This window comes from Halichoeres trimaculatus, unplaced genomic scaffold (genome assembly GCF_033239565.1).
Source record: "Halichoeres trimaculatus isolate MK-OKI-2021-1 unplaced genomic scaffold, fHalTri1.1 fHalTri1_scaffold_18, whole genome shotgun sequence".
Taxonomy (NCBI): Eukaryota; Metazoa; Chordata; class Actinopteri; order Labriformes; family Labridae; genus Halichoeres; species Halichoeres trimaculatus.
This window is the reverse complement of record NW_027437196.1, coordinates 8,079,871-8,107,729: the sequence shown is the minus strand read 5'-3', so window position 1 is coordinate 8,107,729 and position 27,859 is coordinate 8,079,871. Positions and strand designations below refer to the sequence as shown.

At 39.2% G+C, this 27,859-nt stretch overlaps 1 protein-coding gene across 1 annotated transcript in view; it reads left to right on the top strand.

The window, feature by feature from the left end:
- Positions 1 to 368: 368 nt before the first annotated feature.
- The window catches only part of cdh19 (cadherin 19, type 2), a 40,690-nt gene continuing 13,199 nt past the window's right edge, over positions 369 to 27,859 (top strand). The window contains exons 1-7 of the mRNA XM_074693733.1: positions 369 to 600; positions 10,533 to 10,913; positions 11,035 to 11,329; positions 13,857 to 13,976; positions 16,759 to 16,926; positions 20,579 to 20,769; positions 25,782 to 26,035. Coding sequence (XP_074549834.1) covers positions 10,668 to 10,913; positions 11,035 to 11,329; positions 13,857 to 13,976; positions 16,759 to 16,926; positions 20,579 to 20,769; positions 25,782 to 26,035 — 1,274 coding nt within the window. The 5' untranslated portion in view covers positions 369 to 600; positions 10,533 to 10,667. The remainder of the gene's footprint in view (positions 601 to 10,532; positions 10,914 to 11,034; positions 11,330 to 13,856; positions 13,977 to 16,758; positions 16,927 to 20,578; positions 20,770 to 25,781; positions 26,036 to 27,859) is intronic.

The window sequence follows — 27,859 nt, the reverse complement described above, 5'->3', positions numbered from 1 at the left end:
CTCCAGTAATTTGCATGCTGTGTAGCAACAGGTCACGTCTAAAAAAGTGAGTGTATCAGGATAGGACAGGCAGGAACAGCATGCTCCCTGGTTTGAATGTCAAAAACAGTCTGTTGCCTCACTATCACTTTCAGAAAAAGTGCTCCTACAGTGGATGAGTTAACATCCCCTCAATGCTTCAGCCAAACCCTAATAAGTGTCGGATTGTTCACTAAAAAGAGAGAAAAACCAGAGAGAGTGAAAAGATAGAAATCCATTTGTGAGTCTCGCCTGTTACTATTTGCATGGCGATGAAGGCCCTGAGTGTTCTGCAGCTTTGAGATGCAAGTCCCAGACAATAGAGCCTGTGTTTGTTCTTCTCCAGGAAGTTTGAAAAGGGCAGAAAAGGGGAGAGAAGAAGAAGAAAAGGGGAGGTCGTCAGCAGAGGGGATTACGCATTGTGAGAACCACGCGCGTACGCTTCTGCTATTGTGGCAACTGAATTGCTTTCCAGTACCAGGGTATTTAGTCAAGCAGATTGTGTTTCTTTACACCCCGTGATGATCTCTCTCAGCAGCGCTCGGTGAAGTGGCTCGAGGGACAGCAGCATCACACAAACAGGTGGGTGTGTTGTCGTCTACCGTGCAGCCTATAAGTGATGATCTTTTGTCAGGGGACGATTGGAAGCGGTTGTATGTTTTTCAGGGAGAGATGGAGGAAGGAATACAAAGAGCTGAGATCTTTTCAGCGTAAAACGGCAGAAAAAGGCTGAAACTCATGATAACTGAATACAAACAATCCAGGGCTTCTTTGTGTTTGAAATCAGTCAATTTCTTCCACTTTTAGACATGGTTTCAAGGATTTTCTGTGTTGTTGAACCATTTAAAGCAACTGATACTACTTTCAGTCACTCAAGAGTTGATTTAACTGATGTCAAAAACATTTCAGTGAAAGACTTCTGCGACTCAGGCCTCAGCCCTGATTTTCTAGGCCAAACAGAGTCTCTGATCTTTGTGTTCAGGCCTGTTCTTTGACACGACATAACACAGTCTTTCTTTCAATCAGCAAATTTGGTTCTTTCCTGAGATTATTCATGGCTAAAAGATTGTTTAATTATGTAATAAACGTTGCTTTTGTCAGGATAGTACTGGAAATGCTTGAAGGGAAAAAGAAAAAAAGGGACTGAGTCCCAATATTCACTCTTTGTGCGATGTGAGTCGTACCTGGGTTATCCAGCTCTGTTCTAGTTCCTGTTCTCTTTGTGTCCTTTAGCTGACAGGACAAACTAGGGCCTCATTCAGCAACCGTACCTTTGGAGATGTGTGTTCTAAAAACATACATCCACTTTTTTTCTGAGGTCTTCTTATTTCATTTTTTTTTCTCCGACACAGCACCCTGTGTTTTCTGTCTATCAGAACTTTTCACATAATTAAAAAAAAGTCAATACAATTTTATTGACTGTGATCAGTTTTTATTTTAGTCTTGACAGGTTCAGTTTTAACCTCTTTGCACATTATTTAATTTTTTCAACCTACTGTTTTTTCAATGCAAGCTTTTCACACCAGCAACTGTGTTCCTGTCCAAGCACCTGGTTCTTTACGACAAAAGACATAAAAAATACAAACATTATGATTACAAAGACATCATTTGGAGGAGAATATGTGGTGTGCAAAGGCCTTTGATCTCAAAATGTTAAAGAAGACTTTAAACAAAGAAACTTAACACAATTTTTTTGAAATATCAGAATTAGCTTTATTGGCCAGGTTTGTCAACCTATACACAGTTAATATTATATATTTAATCAATTTGTACAATATTATATGAAACAATAACAAATTATACAATTTATATGATGATGTGTTTTGAAATTAAAATATTCACAATAATAATTTCCCATATTTTGAACATTTAAAGATAAAGAGTAGCAATGCTTATTGTTCATGCTTAACTTGCAGATTTTCAAACACCTTCGTCCAATTTCTGTTAAAATACCAGAATCCGTGAACCAATCAAAATAGTTGTTTTGAAAATATTAGCACAAAGTCTTTATAAGATGCTCACAAGACTTAATGAAATGATAAGACCATCACATAAGGATTGCTTAATTGGTTAATTGACACACTGGAGGCCTCAAACACTAAGGTCTGTCAATAACCCCACTCTTGACAGGCCTCCAGAGGGCTGGCCAATCAGAGGGAAGGGGATCTTTGGAGTGGGGGACCTTAAAGAGACAGCAGCTTAAACAAAGCAGACATTTAAATAAGAGTTTTCTAAAACAGCTGTGTGAAAAAAAAAATCAGATTTGCAAAGATAATAAGGGGGCACCAGAAAAGCAGAATAAAGCATAAAAACGGCATGATACCCCTCTTTAAGAACAGATTCATGAACCTGGAAATCTTTTCAACTTTTTTTATGTACAGAATTAAGATAATGTTGACAAATAAGAATTTCTTTGGCAAAAAAATGTACAATATGAAGAGGACAAGAATGGCTACTGGCAGCTGCAAATTTTTATTACGCATAAAAAATAAAGATAAAAAAAAAAAGAAGAAAGAAAAATCATATAACACCACCTGATACAGCAAGGGGTTCAGTTTATAAGTGGAGTATTTGGTGCACTGCTGTGAAAATAAGTCACTGTGAGGTAAAAACACCCCACATAACCGCCAAACAACCTCAGCACGCACAGAGAAAACCTTGGTGAAATAATGAAATGTCAGAAAACTGCTTACATGACGTGGCATTTCAGCACAATCCTCGCCAAAGGCCTATAAACAGTATTACTGAATGCACTGGGGGGGCGTTGAATACATCCAGTTTTGCCTTTTAAATATCTGAATCCTAATGATTGTCTTCACATAATGTTGTCCCGGTCTGTTGTATCTTAAAATTAAAGGTTTAACAGCTGTCGCAAACTTACTTTTATCGCCCAATTAAGGCTTTTTAGATAATTACTTCTCCTCCAAATTTCCTTTTTACTCTTAAGTAATAACTCAAGCAGCAAGAAAGGAGCAAATGATAGATTTTAATGCTCCTGGTGATAAATGTTGGTGTATGTTTTCTGCTAACCAGTGATCATTCCCGCATAATGAAGTCAAACAAATTACTTACTTGCTGGTACATGATGTCTTGACATTCCCCTGATGTTTGAGATCGGTCTCTGGACTCACTTGAGGACCTGATTTAGGAAACATGAAGCGCATGTCAGTCAGCGTTGTTGTTTTACGGAGCTGAACAGTAAACAAGTGTCATGCTGGGCTCCCCAATGACCAATTAAGGACACTTTGTCTTGGAAGGGCGACGTTTTAAAGAAGCGAGGCCGAACGGATGGATTTGTCTGAGACTGCTGGATAATGATTAAATCAGAGTGTTGAGTCATTCTCACTTTTAACTCTTCTTATTTAAATTATTTACTAATGCACAGAAAGCAGCGTAATTAATCCCTGCATTACTTTAGCATTCTTAGCAGTTAGCGCTGCCGCAGATTGATATTGATCGTGTCATCCACAATGTCAGAGCAGAAGCCGCCTTTCTCTTTATCGCCGCATCCGAGCATTCTCATTGGCACATTAGGCACATTTTAGGAGCACCTTGGAACCATTTCCACAACAGAGCGACGTTTTATTAGCTAGAACACATCACCATATAGGAAAATAATGTGACGGTCTCAGCGCATCTAGTGCTTAACATTGTGAGACTGCAGCTCATTGTCATTCTGTCATGTGGTGGAGCGGCGTTCAGTACATACAGGCTACAGGAAGTCAGCTGGAAATGGGAGGAAGGCCTATTAGAGGTAATGAATGGCTGTCAACCACAGGGCGCTCTGCATGTACTGGGTGTCACGTTGAAATGAGATTTTCTTTTGGAAGGGGAAAATTGACCATTGAGTTCAGCGGTGTTTCTCTCCTTATAATTTTAGCCCTTTTGATTTTTTTTCTCTCCACATCTGAACCTGTGAATGTACAGCAAAGGCTTTCAAGTGTTGAAAGGTCTGTTGCTATGTGTCATGCTCTTAAAATCAAACTTGGCAGGGTCGTCATTATTGTCAAGCACCATCAAGCTAGCTGTCATGCAAGGACATGTGTTTTACTTGCACTCTTTGCTATTTACAGCAGACTTAGGAGAATCTTTTCCCCTTTTTTAAGGAGGTGTACTCATTATTTCCCCAGGATTTCATCACTTATTTCCAGAAAGTCCAATCCGGTTAAATTGGCACCTAAACATCTGTTGACCTGTGCACTATTTCAGCCACATCAGTGCAGCCGTATACCCCCAGGATGACTTTTTTTTTTTTTTTTAAGCACACTCCTTGGCATGTTGGCAGCTGTGCAGTTGCTTCGAGTAACATCATCGAGGGCTGTTGTTGAGTTTTGGCTCGAGGCGTTCGGTTTGGCAGCCCCCAATGAAAGACCAGAACGGCTCACGATTCACTGGCCACTAATTGGAATGTCACTCCGCGAAGCTTCGGAGATATGAAAACGGCTCCGGCTAAGAGGTGCAGAAGCACAAACGCGCACTTTCATTCAAGTTTTGTATTTAAATTGAATCCCGGCAACAAAAGCCCACATCAGTAATTGATTGTACCAGCTCGTTACAAATGAGTCCTGACGTCTAATTTAATTTCACAAGATTAAACAGGAACATTATGAGCTGTTAAACATTTATACTCCACTACTCAAACTCCGAGAGTATATTTAAAATTTCCACCGGGACCACCCTCGTGAGGAGAGTGTGCACATCAGTTCCTCTACACTACTACTCTGAATGTACCAGCCGCTGCCACGTGATTGGCTAATGAGATGTTTGCAGTAACGAGCAGATGAACAGGTGTTCCCTATTAAGTGGCTGCTAAGTGTACATGTGAAAAGCTGATATAAGAGCATCAAAAACTCCATCCAGGCTTCACATCTTTAATAACAAGAAGTGATCCTGCTGAGTGCAGGTGTATGAGAGCTGGGAAGTTAGGCTCAAGGTTTCATGTCTAGACAAATAATTTGTGTTGCTATTCATGCTTTAAGAATACAATACATTAGACTGAAATGATGGAAAATTGAAAGACAAAGCAAAAACAACACCTACACAGCAACATAAAGAAAAATACTTTGAGAAGGTTTCTTATTTTATATGAGATGGATGGTAATTTAAAGAGAAAAGAAAAGTCTGGATACAAGTGATCACTGTCACACAGTGAGACAAAGCAGGAATGAGATAATTTAGTCAAACACTGCAAAAACTGAAATCTAAGTAAGTGGTTACATCCTGTTTTTCATAAAAAAAAAAAAAAATTATTAGACTTTATGTGAGCCACATTCACCATCCAGGAAAAAATCTCTGTTTCAAGATACTAAAATACAAAAACAATGCTCTTCTGTCCCTGATTTCTTGGTAGACATTAACCTCATTTCAAGACACTTGATCTGTAAATTTTTCTAAGCCGAATGTAAGGATTTTTTTTTTTTTTTTTAACAAGCAATTCATAACAGTTATTGTGACCCTCATGGCCTTTTTTTGTTTGTTTTCTTTTGGTCATAGGTTTAACAAAAAACAAACAAACAAACAAACAAACAAAAACATAAGAATCACTGACTTTTCCTAAAACAATATACATTTATATAAAATGGGCTGTGAGGAGTTTGAAAGTGATCTGGAAAAAGTCTCCCTTTTAGATAAATGCCTGATCGTAATCCACACTTTAAAATGAGATTATCAGCTCCATTTTACTGGTTACATGTTATTTCCTGACCGGGTTGACCAGGGGGGTATTCCACGAAGCTGGCTTAGCTCAAAGCCTGGCTTATTTGGGTTAGCCGCGCTAACTTTAGCGAGAGTTGGGTTCCACAAACGAGGCTTAGGGCTAGCGTAGCTTGGTAACCATGGTAAATTAGCCAGTGCGACTAGCCTGGTCCCGGTCAGGCTAAACGTCAGGCTTACCTTAGCTGCGTCTCAGAGAAGGTCAGACCGGCTTCTAAAAGACGCCTTGTGAACTGCAGGTGTCACATTAAATTAATCTATACCTGTAATATTTGATGTTTTTGTTCAGAACCATAAACTGAGACCTTTTGGTAACTTTTCTGACACCTGCTTAAAACCCAAAAAGTCAGAAAGGATCGTGAGGCTCCGCTTTCACGGTCCGTATTCATACTGAAAATCAAGATCAAGCGAGCTTTTGTCCTTCAGCTCCACGGGAGGTTTCCGTCCTCCCTGAGCTCGCTTTAGGACACCTGCGTGATCCTTTGACAGGTGAACCGCCCCAGTTATACTAGACTGGAATAACCGTGAGTCAAGACATGTCAGATGCTAGACTGTCTGTCCATATAATAAGAAAGTTGGTGGCTGAGAGGTTAGAGAGTAGGGCACAGACGCACGGTGATCCACGTTTTATTTGCGGCGTGGGTTCGATCCAACCAGTGGTAACTATTTGAAAATAATTGATTTTCTTTCTTCTGTCTCCCTCGAAGTACAGTCAACATATAACAGAATAAAGGCAGAAATTGTCTTATGATATAAAAGGTGACAACAGCCACAATTTTCCATAGAAATACCCTCCTTTATCGGCGGTCCGTTCTGATCATGATGATAATGTAAAGGTGATTCCACATGGTGAGATAACTTTGTGTCTTCCTCCTTATTTAAATATAGGGCACTGTATCACTGACACATCTCATCTGACAGCTGAATCATCTCTAATAAAAAAATTACATCTCATCTACATGTCTTTTTCTGCTGTTTTAGTCAGTGTTTGATGAAACATCACCCCATGAAGTATATAGGCCTATATATATGAACAGCTTTAATTTGATCAAGAAGAATCTCCTCTGGGCCACAGCAGTGTGAGGAGCTTCAGAGTGAGAAGAAAAAGGGTCATCAAACTCAGCAGAAACAGTCAGTGTTGATTTGACACAAAAGCATGATATTGTTGAACCAGCAGCGTCTCTGGCTTTAATTATTGCCACCGTGTTACCCTTTTATGTGATTTTCACGTTGTAGTCATGATACGACTCTATGAGGGGTGTTTTCTCCGCTGAGGGAAACGTCTCCGCTCTCGGTTTTGACATGATTTGGTCATTTCGACAATCGACACGTCGGGGCTTTTTATCTACCGCGGACGCGCGCTTAGCGGCAGCTTGGATCAGCCTGGCTTGAATAAGCGTCTCTGAAAATCAGCTGAGCCTCGTTAGTGGAACGACTTGCAGCTAAGATTGAAGTGGCCGCTTATTCAAGCCACGCTTACCGGCGATAGCCCAGCCTTCTTTAGCCAGCTTCGTGGAATACCCCCCAGGGCTGGATTTATTATGTCTAGGTCCCTATCACAACACTCTCTGCTAAAAATGACGTCTATGATTAATTTTGTACTGAAGGTGAACACATGAGCCAAACTGTCAGACAGAAAAAGGACAGAAGAGCAGAAGAAAGCTTAACCGGAGGGAGATACAGCCTGAGCTAAAGGCTAATTAGCCTTTAGCTCGGGCTATATCACTCTATAACAATGGGGCTAAGCTGTTAGTGCTAATGTTCATTCCAACCCAGAGTTAGCAGTTATTCTGCAGTGGTCTGTTCAAACTTGAGAGTCTATCAATAAAATGAAGAGTGAGGTTACGTTAGCTCTGCTTGGTAGATGACTGGCAGGACATAGCTAACCAGGATTTACTAACGTTACACATTACAGACATGTCTTAGAGCACCAAGCTGCCAGCTGCACCAAATAAAAATGGCTACTAAACTATTTAGTCTACAGATACGTCAGAACTAAGCTAACACATAGCTGGCTGCTATAGTGTTTGCTTGATGTCACGTTTCAAACAGAAGCACTACGTAACTTTACTGATAAATACCTTACCTTGGGGCGTTGTGTCGAGTAAAAGGTTGTCTTGAACAAAGAAATTTTGTTTTGATTGGATCTCCATTTAGTTTCAAAGCAAACACACAGCTAACTAAAAGTAACTTATGAAAGGGTGCAGAAACTCGAGGCCACAAGGTGGCGAGGGAGTGCAGTTAGAACAGATCCTCCTTATAGCATCTGTACTATACTTATGTTATTATACTTCACCCATTTGACTACCTTTCCTTTAAACCCTTTAATCACTTCTTAACTTCAAGAGATATGAAGTCTATTTAATTTTTAACACTTTAATGTTCCATTCAGGGGGGGTATTAAAATTTTTATTGTCATTATTGTTATTATTAATGTTGAGCATTGAGCATTCAGATAAAAAAAAATATCAAGCTGTAGAGAAAATCCATTTAAGTTTGACTCATTCATCAGATTTTCAGTGAGATTTCATGACTCAAAAAATTCTCGACCAAACTGAGAAACAAATTGAAGGGTCAAGGAGCATAAAATATCACTCAAGCGACCTATTTTGTGGTTTTCTCGCAGATGTAGTTTTCGAAAATGCATCTTTTAGTTGCTGAGCAACTAACCACAGTAACTGTCAAAATTGGTGGCTAGTTTGAGTCTTTTTTTCCCCAGATGAGTGGCTCTGAACAGAAACATTTGGGGAGAAAATTGACTAAAATGTCTCCAAAGGATCGTCTCAGAAAGCTGACGGTTTCTCAGACTTTGGGAGAATGCTGGTGTTATTTTGTTCTTTTGACAGATAAACATTCATAGGCAATGTATGAATTAATTAGGTCCTCAGAAAAACAGATAAAGATGTTTTGAATTCTGGCGCTTCTGGCGTGAACAGTGTTTCACTGCAACATTTTCAGTAACTTAATGGGAAAGGTCTTTATGACAAATTGACAATATTAATGTAAACAAGAGAAGTATATGGAAAAAAATACTGTACTTATACTGTAAACACTGGTAAAGCAACTCTTAATTTTTTACAGTGTATCTTAAAATTAGGCTGTTATGGACTTGTCAGGTTAATGTAGCTTACATTAAATGTAATAAGACTTGTATAAATTTCAGTTTTTGCAGTGTCAATTGAATTTACAGTTGATTACTTTCGTAGTAAAAAGAAATTGAACATACTGTCAAGCCATGCATAACACCGTATAACTGATGTCGTTGGCAGCGACGTCAGCTCCTGTTACTGTATTTGTGTTGTCCAAACTGATTTGCCGCCTTGTCTGACTTTCACTGTCCCCACACTCTTGACCCTGATCCCGGTGCACATTATAATTGGAGCATCGATTCGACTCATACTTTGTCAGAGGCTGGTGTGTCTTTGTTTCCCATGTCCGGGGAGACATTGATCTAATTAGAAGTCTTCATTAGTCAGCTGCAGAGTGCAGTGTCATGCTTAAAGAATGATCTGCCCTGCCCCTCCCCTCATGAAACACAATACAGAGCCTTGTCTGAATTCAAAACAGAGGGCTGTTTTCAGCTGCCGGAGCCGGAGCCGGACTGCAGGATGCAAGACAATAAATTCCCGCTCTGGCTTTCTTGCTTTCATTACACGTCCGTTGTTTCTGTGGAACTTAGTGACCCCTCAGATAAAGGGACGGGTATCATCACCAAAAAAGGTGATATAAAAATTCAGTTTTTTATTTTGTAGTTAAACCTTTGACATCCTTCCAAAGCGAAAAATAAAACTTACATTTTGAGTTCATTTATGTTGTCAGGGAGCTTGTTTTCACTGTCTCTTTACAGGGGTTGCTACCATTTTTCAGCTATGCTAGTGAACTACATCTAACATTCCTGAAGTTTGGCTAACATAAAGTTTTTTAGCTTTAAGCTTAAGTTTCTGTTATTACTTATTCATTATTTTTAAACTAGCATTAGCTTATTCACTTGTCTGCAGCGTTCTGTGTATGTATTACATTTTGCTTGTTTGCTAATTTTACCGTCTTTAGCTTACACTATTTTGAACCACATTAGTTAGCTAACATTGAAATCAATAATTCAGCATTTAAAATAAAGATTTGAAGCTGTTTATAAGTTGTGTATACAATCACTTTTTGCATTTGTTTACTTTGTCCATCAAAGCTAATGTTTACATTTTCAACTTCTAGTATCTAAGCTAATATTTGCTATTTTAGCTGATTTAGCTCATTTTGTTTAGCTTATACTTACTAATTCAGAAGACTTTTATCCATATCAAATAGGCTACAGGTAAACAGTTCCATTAGTGCTTAGCATGAAGCTAACTCCAGCAACAAGCTATTAATTTAAGCAGTTCCAGTCATGTATCTATTAAAATAAAGGTAATATTCACTTATCTAACCATTTATTTGATTAATTATTAAGCTAACATAAACTACTTTAGTCTGTTTATATCTAGCTCTAGTTATTGTAAAAATAGTCCTTAATTAATAAGTAAGCAGATCTGTTACATGCTTTAACTCAAACTTCTATAAATTTACCTTTCATGCACTTAAAATTTACCCTCTCTTCTCACAAACTGATGCTCAACCTTCATCTGTAGCTTTACAGTTTGAAAAATATGACAAAACTTTGACACATAAAGAACTTTTTGAAATTAAAGACTGAATATTTGGACTTGTTATGAAGCTGCCACAGATTTCAATTCCTCCGTTTGCAATCCCCGTGCCTTGCTGAAAGTCCTCAGAGCAGCCATTAATTAAACTGTTAACTTTTATTTCAGAGACATGAGCATGCATACAAAACACCTCTTAACAAGATGGGATACAGCACCGCCGGGATCATGAATTATTGTGCCGTTGAATGAAGAATTGGTAACACTGGAACGAGTGATTCCTCTTTCTCCTGTCCACAAACCATGGGAAGTGAGGAGGAAACGCATGGCTGGTCAGTGAAAATGAGCGTGCCCAGTGTTTTGGCCATGGTGACGGTCTTTTCTATGATTCCTGGCGAGGTGCTGAGTGATATAAGAGGTACTAAGGGCCTGGAAGCCCAACAAATGGCCCAGGGGTCCACTCATCTGCATCGTCGCCTGAAGAGAGGTTGGATCTGGAAACAGCTGTTTGTCCCGGAGGAAGATCCCACTCTGCGAGTTATTGGCCAGGTACTGCTCCAGATTGAACGTCCTCCATGCCCTTGATACGGTACTTCCCTTTGAAAGTGCATGTTGTCTGGTTACCTCTGAAGTGAAACAAGCTTTCATTTCCTCTCCCCTCTGTTTGTAGCTCAAGTCTGACTCTGACCGAGGGGAGTTCGCCATCAAGTACATACTATCAGGAGAAGGCGCCGGCGATGTGTTTGAGATAGATGAGTATTCTGGGGAGATCCGGACGCTGAAAAGGCTCGACAGAGAGGAAAAGGCCTTCTACGTCCTTCAGGCCCAGGCTATCAACAGGAGGTCCAACGAGCCAGAGGAACCCGAGTCTGAGTTCATCATCAAGGTGCAGGACATCAATGACAATGTCCCCCAGTTCCAGAACGAGCCGTATGTGTCCAGCATCCCAGAGATGTGTCCAACCGGTATGTTTGAGAAAGAAAAAGGCAAAGCACACAGCCAGAGTCAAAATTATGAAGGCTGAATTCAATTTTAACAGTTGACTTTAAAAAGTTTCACTCAAACTTGGCTTTTTCCAAGTTTAAACTGTGAAATCTTGACATTTTTTGGATGATTCATTATTAAACTTTGTTCATGATTGGTTTCCACAGAATACTAATGACATCTACTGAAAAAAAGAAAAATCTTTGTCTGATTCTAGAATTCAGTAACAGAAATCTATACCCAGTATTTTTTTACTAGTTATTTTCTGGCAATTTCTGGATGTGAGTAACTGGATCCAAATGTAGAGCCAAGCCCTAACAAGCTTCCATGGTCAGCAACATGTACATGCTTACATTTATAAGTGTATTACTTGATCAGATAAGAGTTCACCATCTGGCTTGAATTAGCGTGAACTCATCTCATATGTCAGGGAAGCTACTTCCTGAAGTCATTGCACAATAAACTTCTCATTTTTTAATGATTCTTTTAACTTAGCTAAGAAGCTATAACAGCTAAACAAGTTTTGGGGACTTCACAGAGGGTTTTGGAGCTAGCAACCTCCTTCAGTGCACAATTTGTATGCTAAGCTAACAAAGCAGAATCACAGCACATATAGGCCCACTAAGGATGTACCTGATGATGTGAAATTGGGCAGCATTCAACAAAGTCAGTCCTAAAATGTGCCCTTGAAAAAATGTAGATGTAAATGCCGTAAAAGTCTGTTGTTTTGGCTGGGAGTCAAGTCAAGTCAATTCAACTTTATTTATAGAGCACCTTCAAGAAGACAGCAGTCGATCAAAGTGCTGTGCACAATACATAGAAATAAATAAATATAACAATAAAAACAATAAAAAAATAAAAAAAAATTTAAAAAAAGGTGTACGCAGTATCTGTTTTTCTGCAGTCAGCCCCAATCAGCTCTTCATTGAACAGCAACTTTTTGCTTTCCCGCTTCATTTTTCTGCCTGGATGTTGCCCCTGGTATGAAGTTGTTGTGCAGCATTTTGTCAAAATTCCAGGAAGTTATGGCCAACAGCAAAGAAAAACTACAACAAAACAAATTTACATATTATTTTGTTTCTTCTTTTTAATTTAGCTAATAAGATATGACACCTCATGGTCTTTACGGAAGTTGTATGGGGTTTCGGTGCTATCTTGATTTGTATGTTAAACCAGCTGAAACGTTAAAATTACCTGTTCAAATAATTACATTTAAGGAAAATAATTAAATAAATAAATAGAAAATACCTCATCTGACTTTTGACATAATAGTTATAAAAAGTGTTTTTCCCAATTGACTACACCCTTTAATGTTTGTTTAACAGGAAGCTAGCACACTGGTGTTAGCACTTAGCTCAAATGTATCTGTGTCCGTGTAGAGCCCCTATGATAAGGTAGCAGAAAGTGTGAAGTTAAAAGCATTTTTATATAACTTAATTATTAAATGTGTGCTTTAATCAGATCTGAAATTATCTGTTAATTGACATTTTTATGTTTTGTCAATTCGAGATTTGAAACTAGTGAAATAAGGACATTTTTCACATTTTAAATATGCAGCTTTATTTCTATGATTAAAGAGAGTCAGAGATCCATTTAACCAAAAATCTGCTTCATCGACAAAGATCACCTGCTGTTTTTATTGAAAAGATAAAACGTTATTAGCTTTATTGTTTTGAAGGATATGGTTTCGATTGAATTTCATGAGCTCAAATCTCGCCCAAAGACGACAAACTAGAGGTTATATGAACGTCTGTCATCTGTCCCCACTCAGGAAGTCAGAAGTATTGGATCCTTAATGGCGGCTCGGATGCTTTAAATTTCTAAAATAATGTTATTAAAACCACTGCCCTTTCTTACCACAAACATTACCATTTCAATTTATATGTAATCTGCTTCTGAAGCATAATATCAGGCTCGTCATAAATCATAATGCGTTTGACTCAGAGAGGGAAGGTTGGAGACTGAAAATAAGAAATCCTGCAATAAATTCCCGGCCTGTGAGAAAGACAGAGTGCTTTCTGGGAGAAAAGGACAAGATAGACAAGAGGGCTGAGGGAAAGGGAGATAGCGTTGAGAGCAAGGTGAGAAGAAGGATATGGTCGGCGGAGAAAAGGGTAGCAAGTGCGAGAGATAGGGAGGCGAAAGCGTATCACGGAGAGAAATTGAGGGGCAGGTGGATAGTGAGAGAGACATCGCTGTGGGGCTGGAGAGGCTGTCACACACACCTGCACTGCCATACTGAGTGTTGAAAGGCCAGTGCTGCTGCTCCCCTCCTCTGCCCGCCTCTGCAGCCTCCCCACTCTTTTGTCAACATCCCTCCTCTAACCCCACCGCAACCTCGTCCCCCTCCTCCCCCTCCTCCTCGTCTCCTATTTGCTCTGCTTCCCCTCCCCCCCTGAGCCAGACAGACAGACCCTGCGGGACTGTGGCATAATCACTTTATTTCCCCGTCGACTGGAACTGCAGCCTGAGCTAACTCCCAACTGTGTGATCCGCTTCCCCCCACAGGGACCACAGTGGCCCAGGTGACAGCCACAGATGCTGATGATCCTATGTTTGGAAACAACGCCAAGCTCATCTACTCCATCCTGCAGGGGGAACCCTACTTCTCTGTGGAGCCTAAGACAGGTACACACAAAACCTCCTTTATTTGTCCACAACAAACACTAAACAAGGAGGATATTGGACTCCAGGAGACCAAACATGGACAATTTAAGGCCACAGTGACAGGGAACTATCTGGTCTTCAGGCTCTGTCCCTCAGGTCCCACTCACTTTTGACAACTCGGACACTCTTACTCACTTTCAGAGCAGTCTATAATCCCTTGGCAACTTTATCTCTCACAACAACTCTTAGCTGCTCTTAGCGACCACAGGGAGAAGTGTCATTGTTAACACCCCAGAAACTGCTCCAACTCATGCGCTGCATGTCCAGCGTTCTGCTCGTGTAAATACAGAGGTCAGATCCAGTGCTGCCCACACACATTGCTGACCTGAACTGTGAGGAGTGTGGGGAGGGAGTTATTGACGTCAAAAAAATGTTTAAATGCGAATAAATCAAATAAGTAAAAAGGGCAAACCAGACTTTTTTAAGGAAGCCAAAAGGAAGTTTGTGTCGAGCAGTGGGCAGCAGTTGACTTGGACACACTAAGTCGAAGTTTGCTCACAGGCTTGTTTAACCTGTGAGAAGTTTGGAGACATTTTTCTGTTTTGTCATCAAAAAATCCCATAAATCACATGAACCTCAGATCAAGCAGCTCAGCAGAATGTAACCAAAGTTTGATTTGTTTTATTCCACAGAGCCAGAGAACTTCAGCTCACATTGTACTTAAATATTCCCAGTTTTAACCCCAGTTTGAATTTCTTAACATCATAATCAAGAGAAATTGACCGACTATTTTCTACCTCCCTGCTTGTTTTGTTCTCATACTGAAGGACAGGCTTTTTAATGCAAGCTAATGTTAGCTAGGAAGCTTCTGCGAACATTAGCTTTTGTTAAAGTGTCGCTAACTAAGTATGAAAATGAAGCATGACCCAGTGATCCTCCAGTTTTTGACAATCCATTTCAGCTTTAAACAGTTGAAAGTTCGAAAGTTGTTTATGTTCCATCAGATACTAAAGTGGGTGTTAACAAAAAAAAAGAAAAGAAGAGAAAAGAAAAGAAAAGAAAAAGGCACATCAATATCAGTATCAATCTACAACAAAGTCCCAAGTTATGAGCCCAAACTGAAAAAGACCAAGTTTAAAATATTTTTTATTGTAAAATCCGGTAAGAGAGCGGGAGATTTGGATGTCATGTGGCCAGAGACTCCTTGGTGAACTCACTGGTACAGTAACCTTTGGTCTTAAGAAATAAAGCCAAAGCAGACGTCTTAAAAACAGCAGTTCCTCAATCGTCCACTTGGGGCTGACACCAGAAGCTCTGGTGTCGGCAGCCACATTAAGCTTTTTGTACATGGGGCACCTGATCAAACCTTTTAGCTTAGTTTATGATCATACTTTTCAATCTTCTACATGTATGTTTTCGTAGAGGACATGTGTGGCCCTCGTGCTGTTAGCTAACTCAGGCCACTCGCTACATGTATAAAAAACTTAACCAGGAGGCCGGGTGTGTACCTATGTTTTTTTTTTTTTTTAAAGCGGCACAGGAAACTTTATTTTTACTTTTCTTTTAAAGGTATTGACAAGTTTACAACATAGATTCACAAAAATAGAGTTAGATCAAGAAAAAAATATTTCAATATTTTTTTTTCAATAGGAATAAAAAGAGGACAGAATGAAAGCTACAGTTCATTCTGTTTATTTATTTTTCTTTTTTTAATGTTTGCTTTATATTTTCAAATATTGTTGTGGATTTTGTAGTTTTGTTTAATTTTTTTAATGCTTTTGTTGTTTTTTATTTTCAAGGTATTTTATTACTTGTATGTCATTTATATATTCAACATTGATAAATAAATAAATAAATAAATAAATAAATAAATAAAAAGACAAGCAGACGAAAGAAAGAAAGACAGAAAGAGAGGAAGAAAGAAAACATCCACTTGAGGTCCTTTTTGTCAAGTAAACAAACAATATTATGAATAGACACTAAGTGTCTACATGCACCTTAAGAAATCAGACTATGAGCTTAGTCAGACTAAGCATAGCTTTATTGATACACACAGAAAATGCGATTGCTTTCCGATACAGATATGACAGAACTAGTCTCATTTCCTTTCAACGCAGCTCAAGAAACTGATCATTTGTAAATTAATGGAAGGTAGAAAAACACAAAATGTCGATCTCTTTAAACTAGTCCGATACACTCACAGCTACGCTTTTCAAAAGAAGACACAGTGCCTCCTGGACTGAGCTATGACCTCAATTTGACAGCTGTGTGCACAGAAATGTACTGACTGACACAGAAATGTACTGACTGACACATGAGAGCGGCTTCATTGGGGTTACAACAATCCACAAAAACCAATGTAAACAACTGCAAAAAAACATCAACACAACAATTACACAAGGGATTTTTTTTAATAGAGACATAAAGGATATAATATCAAACACTTAATCAACGAACAACAAAAACCCCTCAGGAGATGCAGCATGGCAGCACCGAAAAGCTGAAGTTATTGACACATAAGATTCACTGACAGTTGATAAAACTGTGACCTTTGAGACAATTTTTGATCCACCAGTTTTTCATTGCCTACAGCTCTGAAACAGTCACATTCAGTCATGTGAAAACCCTCTCTGTGCATCTTTAGATATTGATCAATTTTTCAGTCTTTAGGTTCTTAGAGCTGTCACACAGAAGAGCTCTCTTAAAGACGACTGGAGGCAAAGTTTGTGTCCTTTCATTTAAACAGACTGTCTTAATGAACTAAATTTGCCCTCCTAAGTAAACCCTCTGTGCTCCTCTTTAGGGATTATTGTCACCTCCTGGCCAGACATGGATCGAGAGGCCAGAGAGGAGTACCTGGTCGTGGTGCAGGTGAAGGATATGCTCGGCTTGAGCGGCGGCTACTCCTCCTCCACCACCGTCACCGTCAGCCTGACTGATGTCAACGACAACGGGCCCACATTCCAGCATCGTGAGTCACCCGCAGTGATGCAAACAGCAGACACACACACACACACACACACACTCAGGGAATCAATGAAGGAGTACAAAGCGCTGCAGACTGCGAGGACATGTTTAATATTACACCTAAGAGGCATTTATTTGATCACACTTCTCCGGTTCGGGTGGGTGGTTCGTGCTGCCAGCGCCGCGTTCGCCTGTACACTTCTTGTTATTCAGACAGCAGCTAAAATTAAAAGGAGACAGCCGAAGAAAGAGGCGAGGGGGAGGAAGGAGAAGGGGATGCTCGCACGTTCATGTGTCCCCCGCTGGATGAATTTAATCATTCACAGATGAAAGGACATTTGTCATGACCTTTGGAAACAAACCTAGCCTTCTCAGCGATAAACCTCACTAAATGAACGCCCTGGGAAGAAATCAATTCTGCAGAAATGAGACAGCAAAGATGAGACTTTTAACTATTTATGTCACATTCTCAGTCATTGCTGGTCTCACTGTATCCTACTGGTTCCACGTTCAGTCAAGAGGCTTTATTAATATTGTATGACCACGCTCCACTTTGAACTCTGCCCTCTGTTTTGTCACATAATTGCAAATTATTATCTGTAGGCTTTTTTTCCCTCGTCTTCAGGAGCAGCTGCTTGCTGTTGAGTTCCTCCCAGTGGTGGCAGACGTCCAAACAGAGTCCCTCAAAGACACAATCACATTTTCTCATCTTCTTATTAGAGTTAGGCCGGGATTATGTGGGGATGCCACAGTTTATCACTGACTCTCACAAATTGACCCTCAAATGCAATGTTCTCCTTCTTATCACTTTCACACCGGCACAGGCCGCTGATTATCTACGAACAGCTCACCGTCAAGTTCTGGAGTCACAATAAAACTTTATGTTTATTCCTTTCATAAAAGCATCAGTAACCATATTATTGTTTCTATAATTATGTAAATAATACAATTACTTTATTTATAGACGTCCCAACATTTATTCTTCATTGTTCTTTTTGACTTTCTGGATCCAAATGGAAATGTTAGATTAATTTTTTTTAAATTCTCCACATTTCTTTCTTGCAATACCTAACTTGAAACTGATAAGAAAAATGGTTAAAAAACAGTCAGGATATTACACAGATACATATCACTAAATGTGAATAAGGGAGACAAAAGTTGCTTTTTCACTGCAAGAACCTTCCCCATGCAGGAACTAGGGGCCTTTTGAGGAACTGTGTGCTTATATATGGCAGGAACTATAGGGCCTTACTTGAATTCTGGTGCACTCGAGATACCTCTTAACTGTTTAGCTACCTCTCCTTTCAAGTCTTTAATTTTCACTGTTTAAATGCAAGGGGTTTAATGTATATTTAACTTTTAACCCTTTAATGTTCAGTCCTAGGAAAAAAAAAAAAAAGAATGTTGTTTTTTTTTATGTCGTAGGAGCTCTAAAATCAGAAACAACAACATAAAAAAACAAATAAATTAAAATAACAGATAATAAAAAAAGGGGAAAAAATAATAATAATAATAATAATAATAATAAAATAAAATAAAAAAAAATATTTGAAGCTGTGAAGACAACCCAATCATGTTTAACTCAGTTTGACATATTTTCAATTAGTTATAGTAACTCAAAAAAGCTCTATCAAGTGGTTAAGCTGCAGTTAAAGGGTCATCAAAACCGCTCTGGATTATTAAGTAGTACTTTACAGAGGTTCCAGAACTTTTGGGGGGTGGAGCCTGCAACTGAATGTTTCTGATTGGTGGAGCTCCTTCAGTATTTTTACATGCCCCTCTGTCCATAATAAGATGACCCCCAGCTGTGACTCACTTGGTTTAGTACCTCCTAAACAATAGTCTCCTTTGAGCCTGATGGTGTGACAACTGTTTACATGACAATGTCTCATCTGAAAACGCTAAAACGCAGTGAAATAAAATATCTGCGTTTACACAGAAACGCCAAGGGACTGAAAACACTGTAGTAGGCATGCCAGGCCTGTAGTTGGCGCTATAACTGTCTTGTCCTGAAGCCGCTTTTGGTAGATCTCCACTGAAGTAGAGTTGAGCTGATCATCTGGTGTGTTGGCGAATGCTAAGTGCAAAAGTGGAACAACAGGTGCTCATTTTGTTGAAAGACAGTCAGCAGATTCAGCAGATTGAGCCGCACAAGCACAGCACGGTAGTCCATGACAATTGTAACAACGGTACTGTTTGTGACATCAGCATTTCCACTGAAAACACCGGCTAACTGTTTAGACGTTTCCGTGTCAACGCAAGGCCGAAACGTAACAATACTTTTGCGTTTCACCCTAAAACTGTTGCCGTGTAAACGGCCCCTCTTCCAGCTCCTGGTGTTACAGTTTAAAGAGTGACCCCTGTAAATTGGAGACCCCCAGCTGAAGATGCCACTGGATATCCAGTTTACAAAAGCTTTCGAAACACAGAAGAAGTCCTTGGGGATCTAGTTTGGTTTTACAAATGTGTAAATTGAAAAAAAAAGATAACAATTTAGTAATAATCTAGTCATTTGAGAAGGATACATCCGGTTTATAAGCTAAACGATTTCTGACACTTTCGTACATTCCAAAAGGCCAATTTTCAAATGTATCCTGCTCATCACCTGGCTTCTAACTACAGACACAAACAAGGTGAAGTAATTTAGAGAAATAATAATATTATGCTTGCTGCTGGAAAAAAAAAGTAGTCCCTCTGATTACGCAATGGGCAACCTTTTTTATGGCAGCTCCCGGTACTTCTGCAGGAACATCTCTGCCTTTGTTTAACTTAACTTTTTCTCAAGGCTTAACATTTCCCTAACACTTAAGACAAACCTGAGACAGAACACTTTGTCTACAATGTTTAGCAACTTAGATTTGTCATTTTGCCACAGTGTCAACAGGCAGAGGTGAAATCTTTTCAACTTGAGCTTGATCTGATATGTTGTGTGTGATCAGGTTGTCTCTTTTGTTACTTTTTCTGTTAAGAATTAATGTTTTAAACACAGTTTGGAAATAAGTGAAGGATAATGATTGAGGATCAGGCTGTTAAACCATGTTGGGGTCCGTCTGCCACCAACAGTCAGTCACAGTCTCAGTTTGAGTCCATTTGGGACTCTGCAGCCTTCATAAAACGAGCTAACTTACAGAAGTGAAACAAGGTCAACGCATCCACACGAATCAGAGCCACACATGACTGAGTTTCCACCTTGTTATCGTCAGAGTCTTTGACATTTCCTTCTCCGTTTATCAGTCCTTAAAAACATAACCCTATCTCATAGCGCGTTCTGTTCCCCGTCACAGCCTCAAGGTTTTGTGTCTCAAACCTCTGCTATCTTTTCTCCTTTTTTCTCCACCAGCATCAAACTTCCTGGACTTTTTTCTGCTCATTGATTACAGTTGGTCCTCGAGAGTCTGTGATTGAAGAGATACGTGTTTAAGAATAAAAAGTGCTGCTTTATTTCATTGTTGTTTGTATTTATCATCACTTTAATGTTTTTTCCTGCTCTAACTCTTAAGAGTGAGCCCTGCACAAATGGAGGTTCAGCAATTTGTCTTAACTCATCAGCATGCATAAGAAAATCATCACTTTTTTATCATCTAGATTACATATTCCCTTTGATATCCTGTTTTGATGTCCAGGCTAATGCTGTCAACATTTCATCTCTTTTTCAGACCAGTACACGTTTGCTGTCCCTGAAAATGCAGCCGTGGGCACCACAGTGGGCAGAATTATGGCGCAGGATGGAGACACTGGCATCAACGCCAGAATGACCTACAGTCTGAAGGATGACCTGGAGGAGAGTTCAACTTTTATCATCCAGACAGACCCGGTGACACAGGAGGGGGTGGTTCTTCTGGCCAAGGTAAATTCAGGAACAGCATCAGGACAGACTAAAATGAGGTTTCTTAGCAGCAAATGTGGCTCTGAACCTCCTGTAGAATAATCTAGCCAACTACTAACAATTAATTGCTACAACAGTATACTTTAACCTACAACAACATTTAGTGATAATTGCTGAAAATTCACTTAGAGCCGGGTCCTAGACCTTCTGACTTATTCCACCCTGAGGAAAAAGAGGAAAAGGTCAGATTAAGTGTTCCTCGTACAGATGAGTCTTCAGACATCTCTTAAAAGTAGAAAGGGACTCAGCGGATCTTATAGAGTTAGCTAATTCATTCCAACATTTGGGAACAACAGAGGAGATGAGTCTGGCTAGAGATTTAGAGCCGCACTGGGCTGGGTGCACGAGGTATCTTTAGCCACGTTTCCACCAAGCAGACCGATTTGGTTCGTCTCGGTACGGTGCGCATTTTGTGGCATTTCCACTGACTTATTCTGGGACAGATCCCATCATAACCGAGACAAGCCATCCCTTTTTTTGGGACCCTTTTGTATGGGTGCCAGACTGGATCGATCCACTCTCGGAAGATGGAGCAACACACTGCAGACTGTTGATTGGTTGAAAGAATCGTCACTTACCCCGCGACAGCAGCGGCTGCATTTCTCCTGGCGGCACACAGTCTTTTCTGAAACAAAGCTTGATTGCACTTTGTATCACAGAGAGGACAAAATGCTGCATGTCTTCCATTGTTGCTTTTTGTTTACTGTGTTATTTTTTTCTTCTTAGTTGGATTTATTAGCGGGGTAAACTGTAAACATCACGCTATTGTTTAACAGGTGCAGCTTTGGGCATCTGACTTACACGCCGCCTACCACAAGAGGGCACAGTTTGCTGTGGAAACGCAAACGGGATCAGGCTTTACTGTACCAAACCGTGCCAAACCATACTGAACCGAACCGGACTGCTTGGTGGAAACGGGGCTTTAGACAGAGGAAAAAAAAAACTAGTTAGTGCAACAAAGTGCTGTAAGTTATTTGGCTGCACAGATGAACCCTGAACAGATGAGTCTTAAAAGTAGAAAGGGAACATATGCAGAACGTAAAGTTAAGTAATTTATTCAACCATTTGGGCACAACAGAGGTGAAGAGTCTGGCTAGAGATTTAGAGCCGCACTGGGCTGGGAGCACCAGGCGTCTTTCACAGGCAGAGCGTAGTGGGTGGGAAGCCTAACATCTGATTTATTTGAAGAGGGGTATTGTGCTTTTTGTTTATAAAAAAAAAAAAAAACATATTCTTCTTATGACTGGGTTTTACCACTAGGGGTTGCTAGTGAACCACTAGCAGTCTGCTGACCACATTTTAAGAAACACTGTTTTAGAAAACACTTATTACAGCCTATGTTGAAAAAATGTTGTCGCAGCTGCTGTCTCTTTAAGGCTCCCTGCTCCATAGAATCACCTTCCCTCTGATTGGCCTGTCAGGGGGCAGGGCTCAGTGTTTGAGGCCCGCCCTTCTAACATGTCATGAAAACAATAAGGTCATCCTTATGTGATGATGTCATCATTTCAGCAAGCAGTTTACAAACAGATTCATATGAGTGTGTAGAGATTTGAAAATTTGGGCACGTGTAGTTTGAGCATCCAGCATTGTTACTTTAAATCCATATTTAAAATACGGGAAAACATGATACCCCCTCTTTAAATAACCCACCCCATTAATATGTGTCTGTTGCAGTCATTACAGTCCTCTCTCAACCCAGTGCTCTTTTTGGGTGCAAGATGCTCAAATGTCTCAGCAGAATACAAAATAATGGTAAAATCAAAAGCACAAAAATTGAAATAAAATGTATGATTAAATTGTTTTACACATATATAATTCATTACTTTATATTTTGAGGCCTTAACTGGGCATTTTCATGTTTCAAGGTAGAAGCAGCCGTGGAACATAGTATTATCCTTGTAAGCTTACCGTGTTTGGGATTTAATTGACATCACAGACACCGGCAAGTACTAAATCTTGAACAGTCATTACACCTGATAAAGGGCACGGCGACATATCCTGGCTCCCCGCAATAACCATGCAAGCATGATCACACACAGACAGCTGGCAGACGGCAGCATCAGCGTAGAAACTAGGCTCTAAAAAAAAAGAAGAAAAAAAATTAAATAAGATTCTTAAAAATTAATGAGCCTACCAGACGCTGTGGTGAAACAGCCTGGCACAGAGATCCAATAATCACACACCGTCTCACACCTGGCAGAAACAGCAGTATCAACACCTCTCTGGGTCACCGACATACAGGAGGGAAGTCTGAGCTCACACTCACAGATAACTGGAGCTCAACAATAGAGAGACTTACTTATCACTTTACTGCAGAGCTGAAATCTTCCAATTTTTGTCCAGGTGCTGAAAAGATGAGTGATGACATATATTTTTCAAAGTTACATTCTGGTAAAATTTCATCCAGCAGCTTCTTCTTTACAAAAATAATAAATTCTGTTACTGAATGATCAGTCAAACATGTCAAGAAATACTGGCTGGTTGGTTGGTCTAAATATCTCCAGAAGACGGTATTGTCACTTTCTTGTATTAAAAAAACAAATATTAAGTTTAAAGGTCTTAGACATGGGCAAAGCTTCAAATTGTGAGGTGATCCCAGAAAGAGACCACAGGCTGCTCTCAATTGCTTGATCAAAAATTTTGCAGGAGAATTATGACATTGGATTTGCTCAATCTGTGACATCACAGATTGGTGAATCTCCTGAAAAGGGCAAAACTATCATATAACCAACCAAATTGCTCCTTTTTTGTTCTTTATTTTTTTTAAAGACCTATTGGCTAGGTTGTACCAGCACCCCTTTTTTGTTGTTTAGGATTCATTTTGTCCATCTTCAATCTTTCCGAGTCACATTTTGGGTCCAAAACTCATTTTAAAAGAGACACATGACAGGATGAAGATAGCCTAGTGGTCTAGGTTGTTCCCCATGGAGTTCGCCCATGAGTGGGTGGCCCAAGTTCCTATCCATTTCTGCTTGTTGTTCCCTGCTTTATCCACTGTCCTCTCACATCTTATCTCCCTATATTGCAGAATGTATCATATTTGACACATAGGTTTCAAAGACTTCTATCTCATCAAAGTGATAAACAGTTTCCCTTAAAAACCTGTTAACATGTTTTTAAACTATGTATTTTACCCCTTTGAGAGTTTTCATACCATGTTATACATATACAGCTGAGGTTGTATTTCGGCCCTTTTCAATATGGCTGCTCTCATGAAATTATTTATACACTTCTTTTTCAGGAAAATCTGTGCCAATTTTTCGACAAGTTTTGGCAAGAGTTACAACTGAACTATTACTCTTTTTTAAGGTGTTTTCTGCATTGAAAGAATGCACATTTACTAAAAAAATAATACTAAAAAAGTAGCCAAAACCACCCAATTGATCAAATTTGATACAAAAAAAATATCATAACCAAAATGATAAAGCAATATTTTTTGTGGATTTTAGTTAAAGTTAATAAAAAATCTCAGTTCAGTTCTCAGTTCTCAGAGTTTTCTCTCTGTTTTTTTATCGGTCAAGCTTAACAGGGTTAAAGGAATAGAAAAAAAAAGCCCCCAAAAACAACGAATGAGAGACATGTGACTTTGAAGCATGGCAACAGTGGAGGAGGCTTCTGGAGTGACACTTTTCAAACTGTTCAAGAGGTTGAAGTTTTTTTTTCTTTTTTTTAAGTTGACTTTAGGAATGGGTACCTTTTGCATTTGAAACTATACGGTACCAATGCCTTGTACCTGGCCATCGATACCGGAACTCAACGGTACCAATTTTTGGTACTTTTTTTGTGTTAATGTGGTAAAAATATCAATTTGTTTAATTATATATATAGTTTTTTTTTTTCAATTTAACATATTTGTTCTTCAATATATAACCTTGCAATGCTGTATTCATGTCCAGCATGGAAAATATCCTTCTCTTCCAGTCCCTCACAGTCACAAGGATGCATTTAGGTACTTCAACAAGATACTTTTTGATTTTACGTGAATTGGGATCTGGTACTTTTGGCAGAATTTGGTCGGTACCTATAAAAGTACCTAATTTGGTACCCATTCTTGGTTGACTTCAAGACTTAATGAGCTGGAAATCAACTCTAAAGCTCAGCCTAAAGATATTCCTATCGTCCTAAGGTTGACGATACATGACAGTGTATGTCTATGGTAAAGCTTTAGCACCATGTTCTGGGCAAAAATAATACTCCCTACTTATCATATGAGAAAATTCACCACTGGAGTTAGCTGGAATAGAGGACGCAGCCTTCTTTTAAGTTGAAAACAAAGGGTATCTGAAGTGCTGGATGTCAGTTGGTGTAGCAGTTGAAGCTAGCACCCTATGTAGAGAGGCCTCACATCACTCTTTTCTACTTCCCACATTTTCTGTCACTTTTCAACTGTCTTAATAGGGACTGGAATGTCCCAAAAAATACACCAAATTTCACAGTACCTCTGAATGATTAAGAAAGTCAGAGTCTATAAAACTTTCTATTCACTGAGTCAACTCAGACAGGATTGTTAAATCACTCTTGTTGTCTTCTCTGTCTTGTATTTCTATTTTTCCCTCTTTCATACAGCAGGTTTATACTTCTCCACTAAAGCTCCAGAGATTTAAATTCAGATGCCTCTATAATGAAAAAAAAAAAAAACAATATTGATTCTGTCTCTGAATCATTTTGAGAGTGCAGTAATGTTTTGCATGCTGTTTCCTTATTACGAGCATCATAATGTTTATTGAAACCACAGCATTATTTAAGTACGTGCTCACAGCTGGTAGCTTATTGACATTGACTAAACAATTTTAACATCCAGCCTGGGTGGCATCCTGTTCCCAACAGAATAATAAAGTGTCTCAAGTATGAGTTGGCAAAACGTATTTGGAAAGCTGCAGCTCTTTCGGCACGCCTAGTGATAATCAGCAGGAGTTTCTGCTTTAAGAGCAACTTTATTGTGACACTTTAAAAGATATTTCTTCCCTCCACAGGCACTGGACTATGAAACTAAAAGGAGGTTCGTCATGGCGGCAGAGGCGGTAAACGATCACGTGGACACCAGGTTTCTGACTCTGGATGAGTTCACTGACAGGACGACGCTCAAGATCATAGTGGAGGACGTGGACGAGCCGCCCGTCTTCCTGTCTCCGCTGTATGAGTGGAAAGTTCCTGAAAATGCCGCTGTGGGAACTCAGGTTGGCAGTGTTAGTGCTCGAGACACTGACACAGTCAACAATCCCATCAGGTAATGTGAAACGTCTGAACCAGGAGGAATGGCATCTGCCAACCAACTGCCAGTATGATAATGATAAGGTAGATGCCTTGGTGTTAGTGGTGGTGGGGGTAACGTCCCCAGACAACCTGCCCTAGACAGCTTCCTCCACGGGGTGAAAAATCATTCCATTTCAAATAGTGTTACTGGCCCGGTGCATCCATTTTTACCCTTGATCTCTGGATACCCTGTACATGGTCATATTTATCTCATATTACTTTAGTAGGAAATGAGCCCTGCTGAATAAATCATGACCATTTTTTTCCCTCATACCTCACAGGCTTTTCTATCTATTGCTGTGGTATTATCACAAAGCGGCGTGGCTAGGACGTGGGAATGTAATAAAGCACCATACAAGGTGGCATATGGAATTGAGATTTGCAGTCATTTGCAAGTGGGGCACGTTGCAGAGGAGACAGCAGCAGTACTGGTGCCTGCAGTCAATCTCAACACAGCTTAAGAGTGGCAGGTGCTGCATATCATCCTCAGCCTGGCGTCTATTACTGTCCCTTTGGTGACAGTGTCTCATTGATTAATAAATTCAGGCTGACATTACAGGGGTTTCCACAGCTCTACTAAATATGATTAAGTTTGCTTAGGTCAGATTAGCTTATTCATGTTGTTATCAGCAAAGTGGCTCAGGATGATTCATTCTGTGATATAATTTGAGCAGTCGTGATAACCACTTATATCAATGAAGGGTAAAATGCTGTAAGGGGTATGTTAACCAACAAGTGAATATATTTATTTAACAACTGGTCCTGCTTTTTGTATTGGCGAAAAAAAAAAATCGGGTTTAGTCAAGTAAAATTCAACATCAAAATGCAGGCCTTGAGCACAGGAACATTTACCAAAATAAATAAATAAATAAATAAATAAATAAATAAAAAGAACATTTAGACCACTATTGTTAACTTCAAAAATGTTTGACCCAAGGTTTTTCTCTGTGAACAAGTATCTATGGTAGTATACACAGCAAAAAGTAAACAAGAATGTGAAGGCAGACTTATTTTGTTCACTTCACTTAGTTTGACCCAAATTTCTCTATTTCCCAAAGTGTACAAGTTTCTCTGGCAATTTAGGGCAGTGGTTTGAGTGGTCAGAAAAACTAGAAAAATGCCATACAAGTCCATTTACCATTTTCCATAAGAGTTTCTTGCATACAGGAAGTATGTAGGAATAAAGTTTACTGACTTTTTTTTCTTCTCACACATTTGACCCAAGTTTCCTTCTTTAGTATATGTACAAGATTCTCTGACAGTTTTAAAATCTGTAAAGGCCTCAATCAAGACAAAAACACTGGAACATGTTAAAGAAGATAAAAAATAATAATAATATGTAGCTTACTATGATTGATTGCTTAGACAGTTAACTATGGTCTTCTTCTTTTCTGCATGCACAAGATTCTCTGGCAGTATTTGAACAATACATGCAGGCTTTATGCACAACACATACATAGAAGAGATAGACAGACTTTTCCTTCTTTAGCATGTTTCTCTGGCAGTTTAAGGCTAGAAATATTAGCATAATAGCATTTTTGCCTAAGTCTTGTTTTTTTAAATTATTTTTAAAATCATTTTTTAAATTATTGTCATATTTTCTATAGTATTATTATTTACTAATTTATTTTATTAACATTTCTTTGTCTCCAGCGATCATGTTCTAAAGCTCACAAAATAAATATTTAATTGTTTATAATATGTGACCTAGGCAGTTATGTTATTAGGCTAATGACGTAAATCGATTTAGCGTTTACAACAAGATTCTCTGGCAATTTTTGGGAAACTTTTGCACACT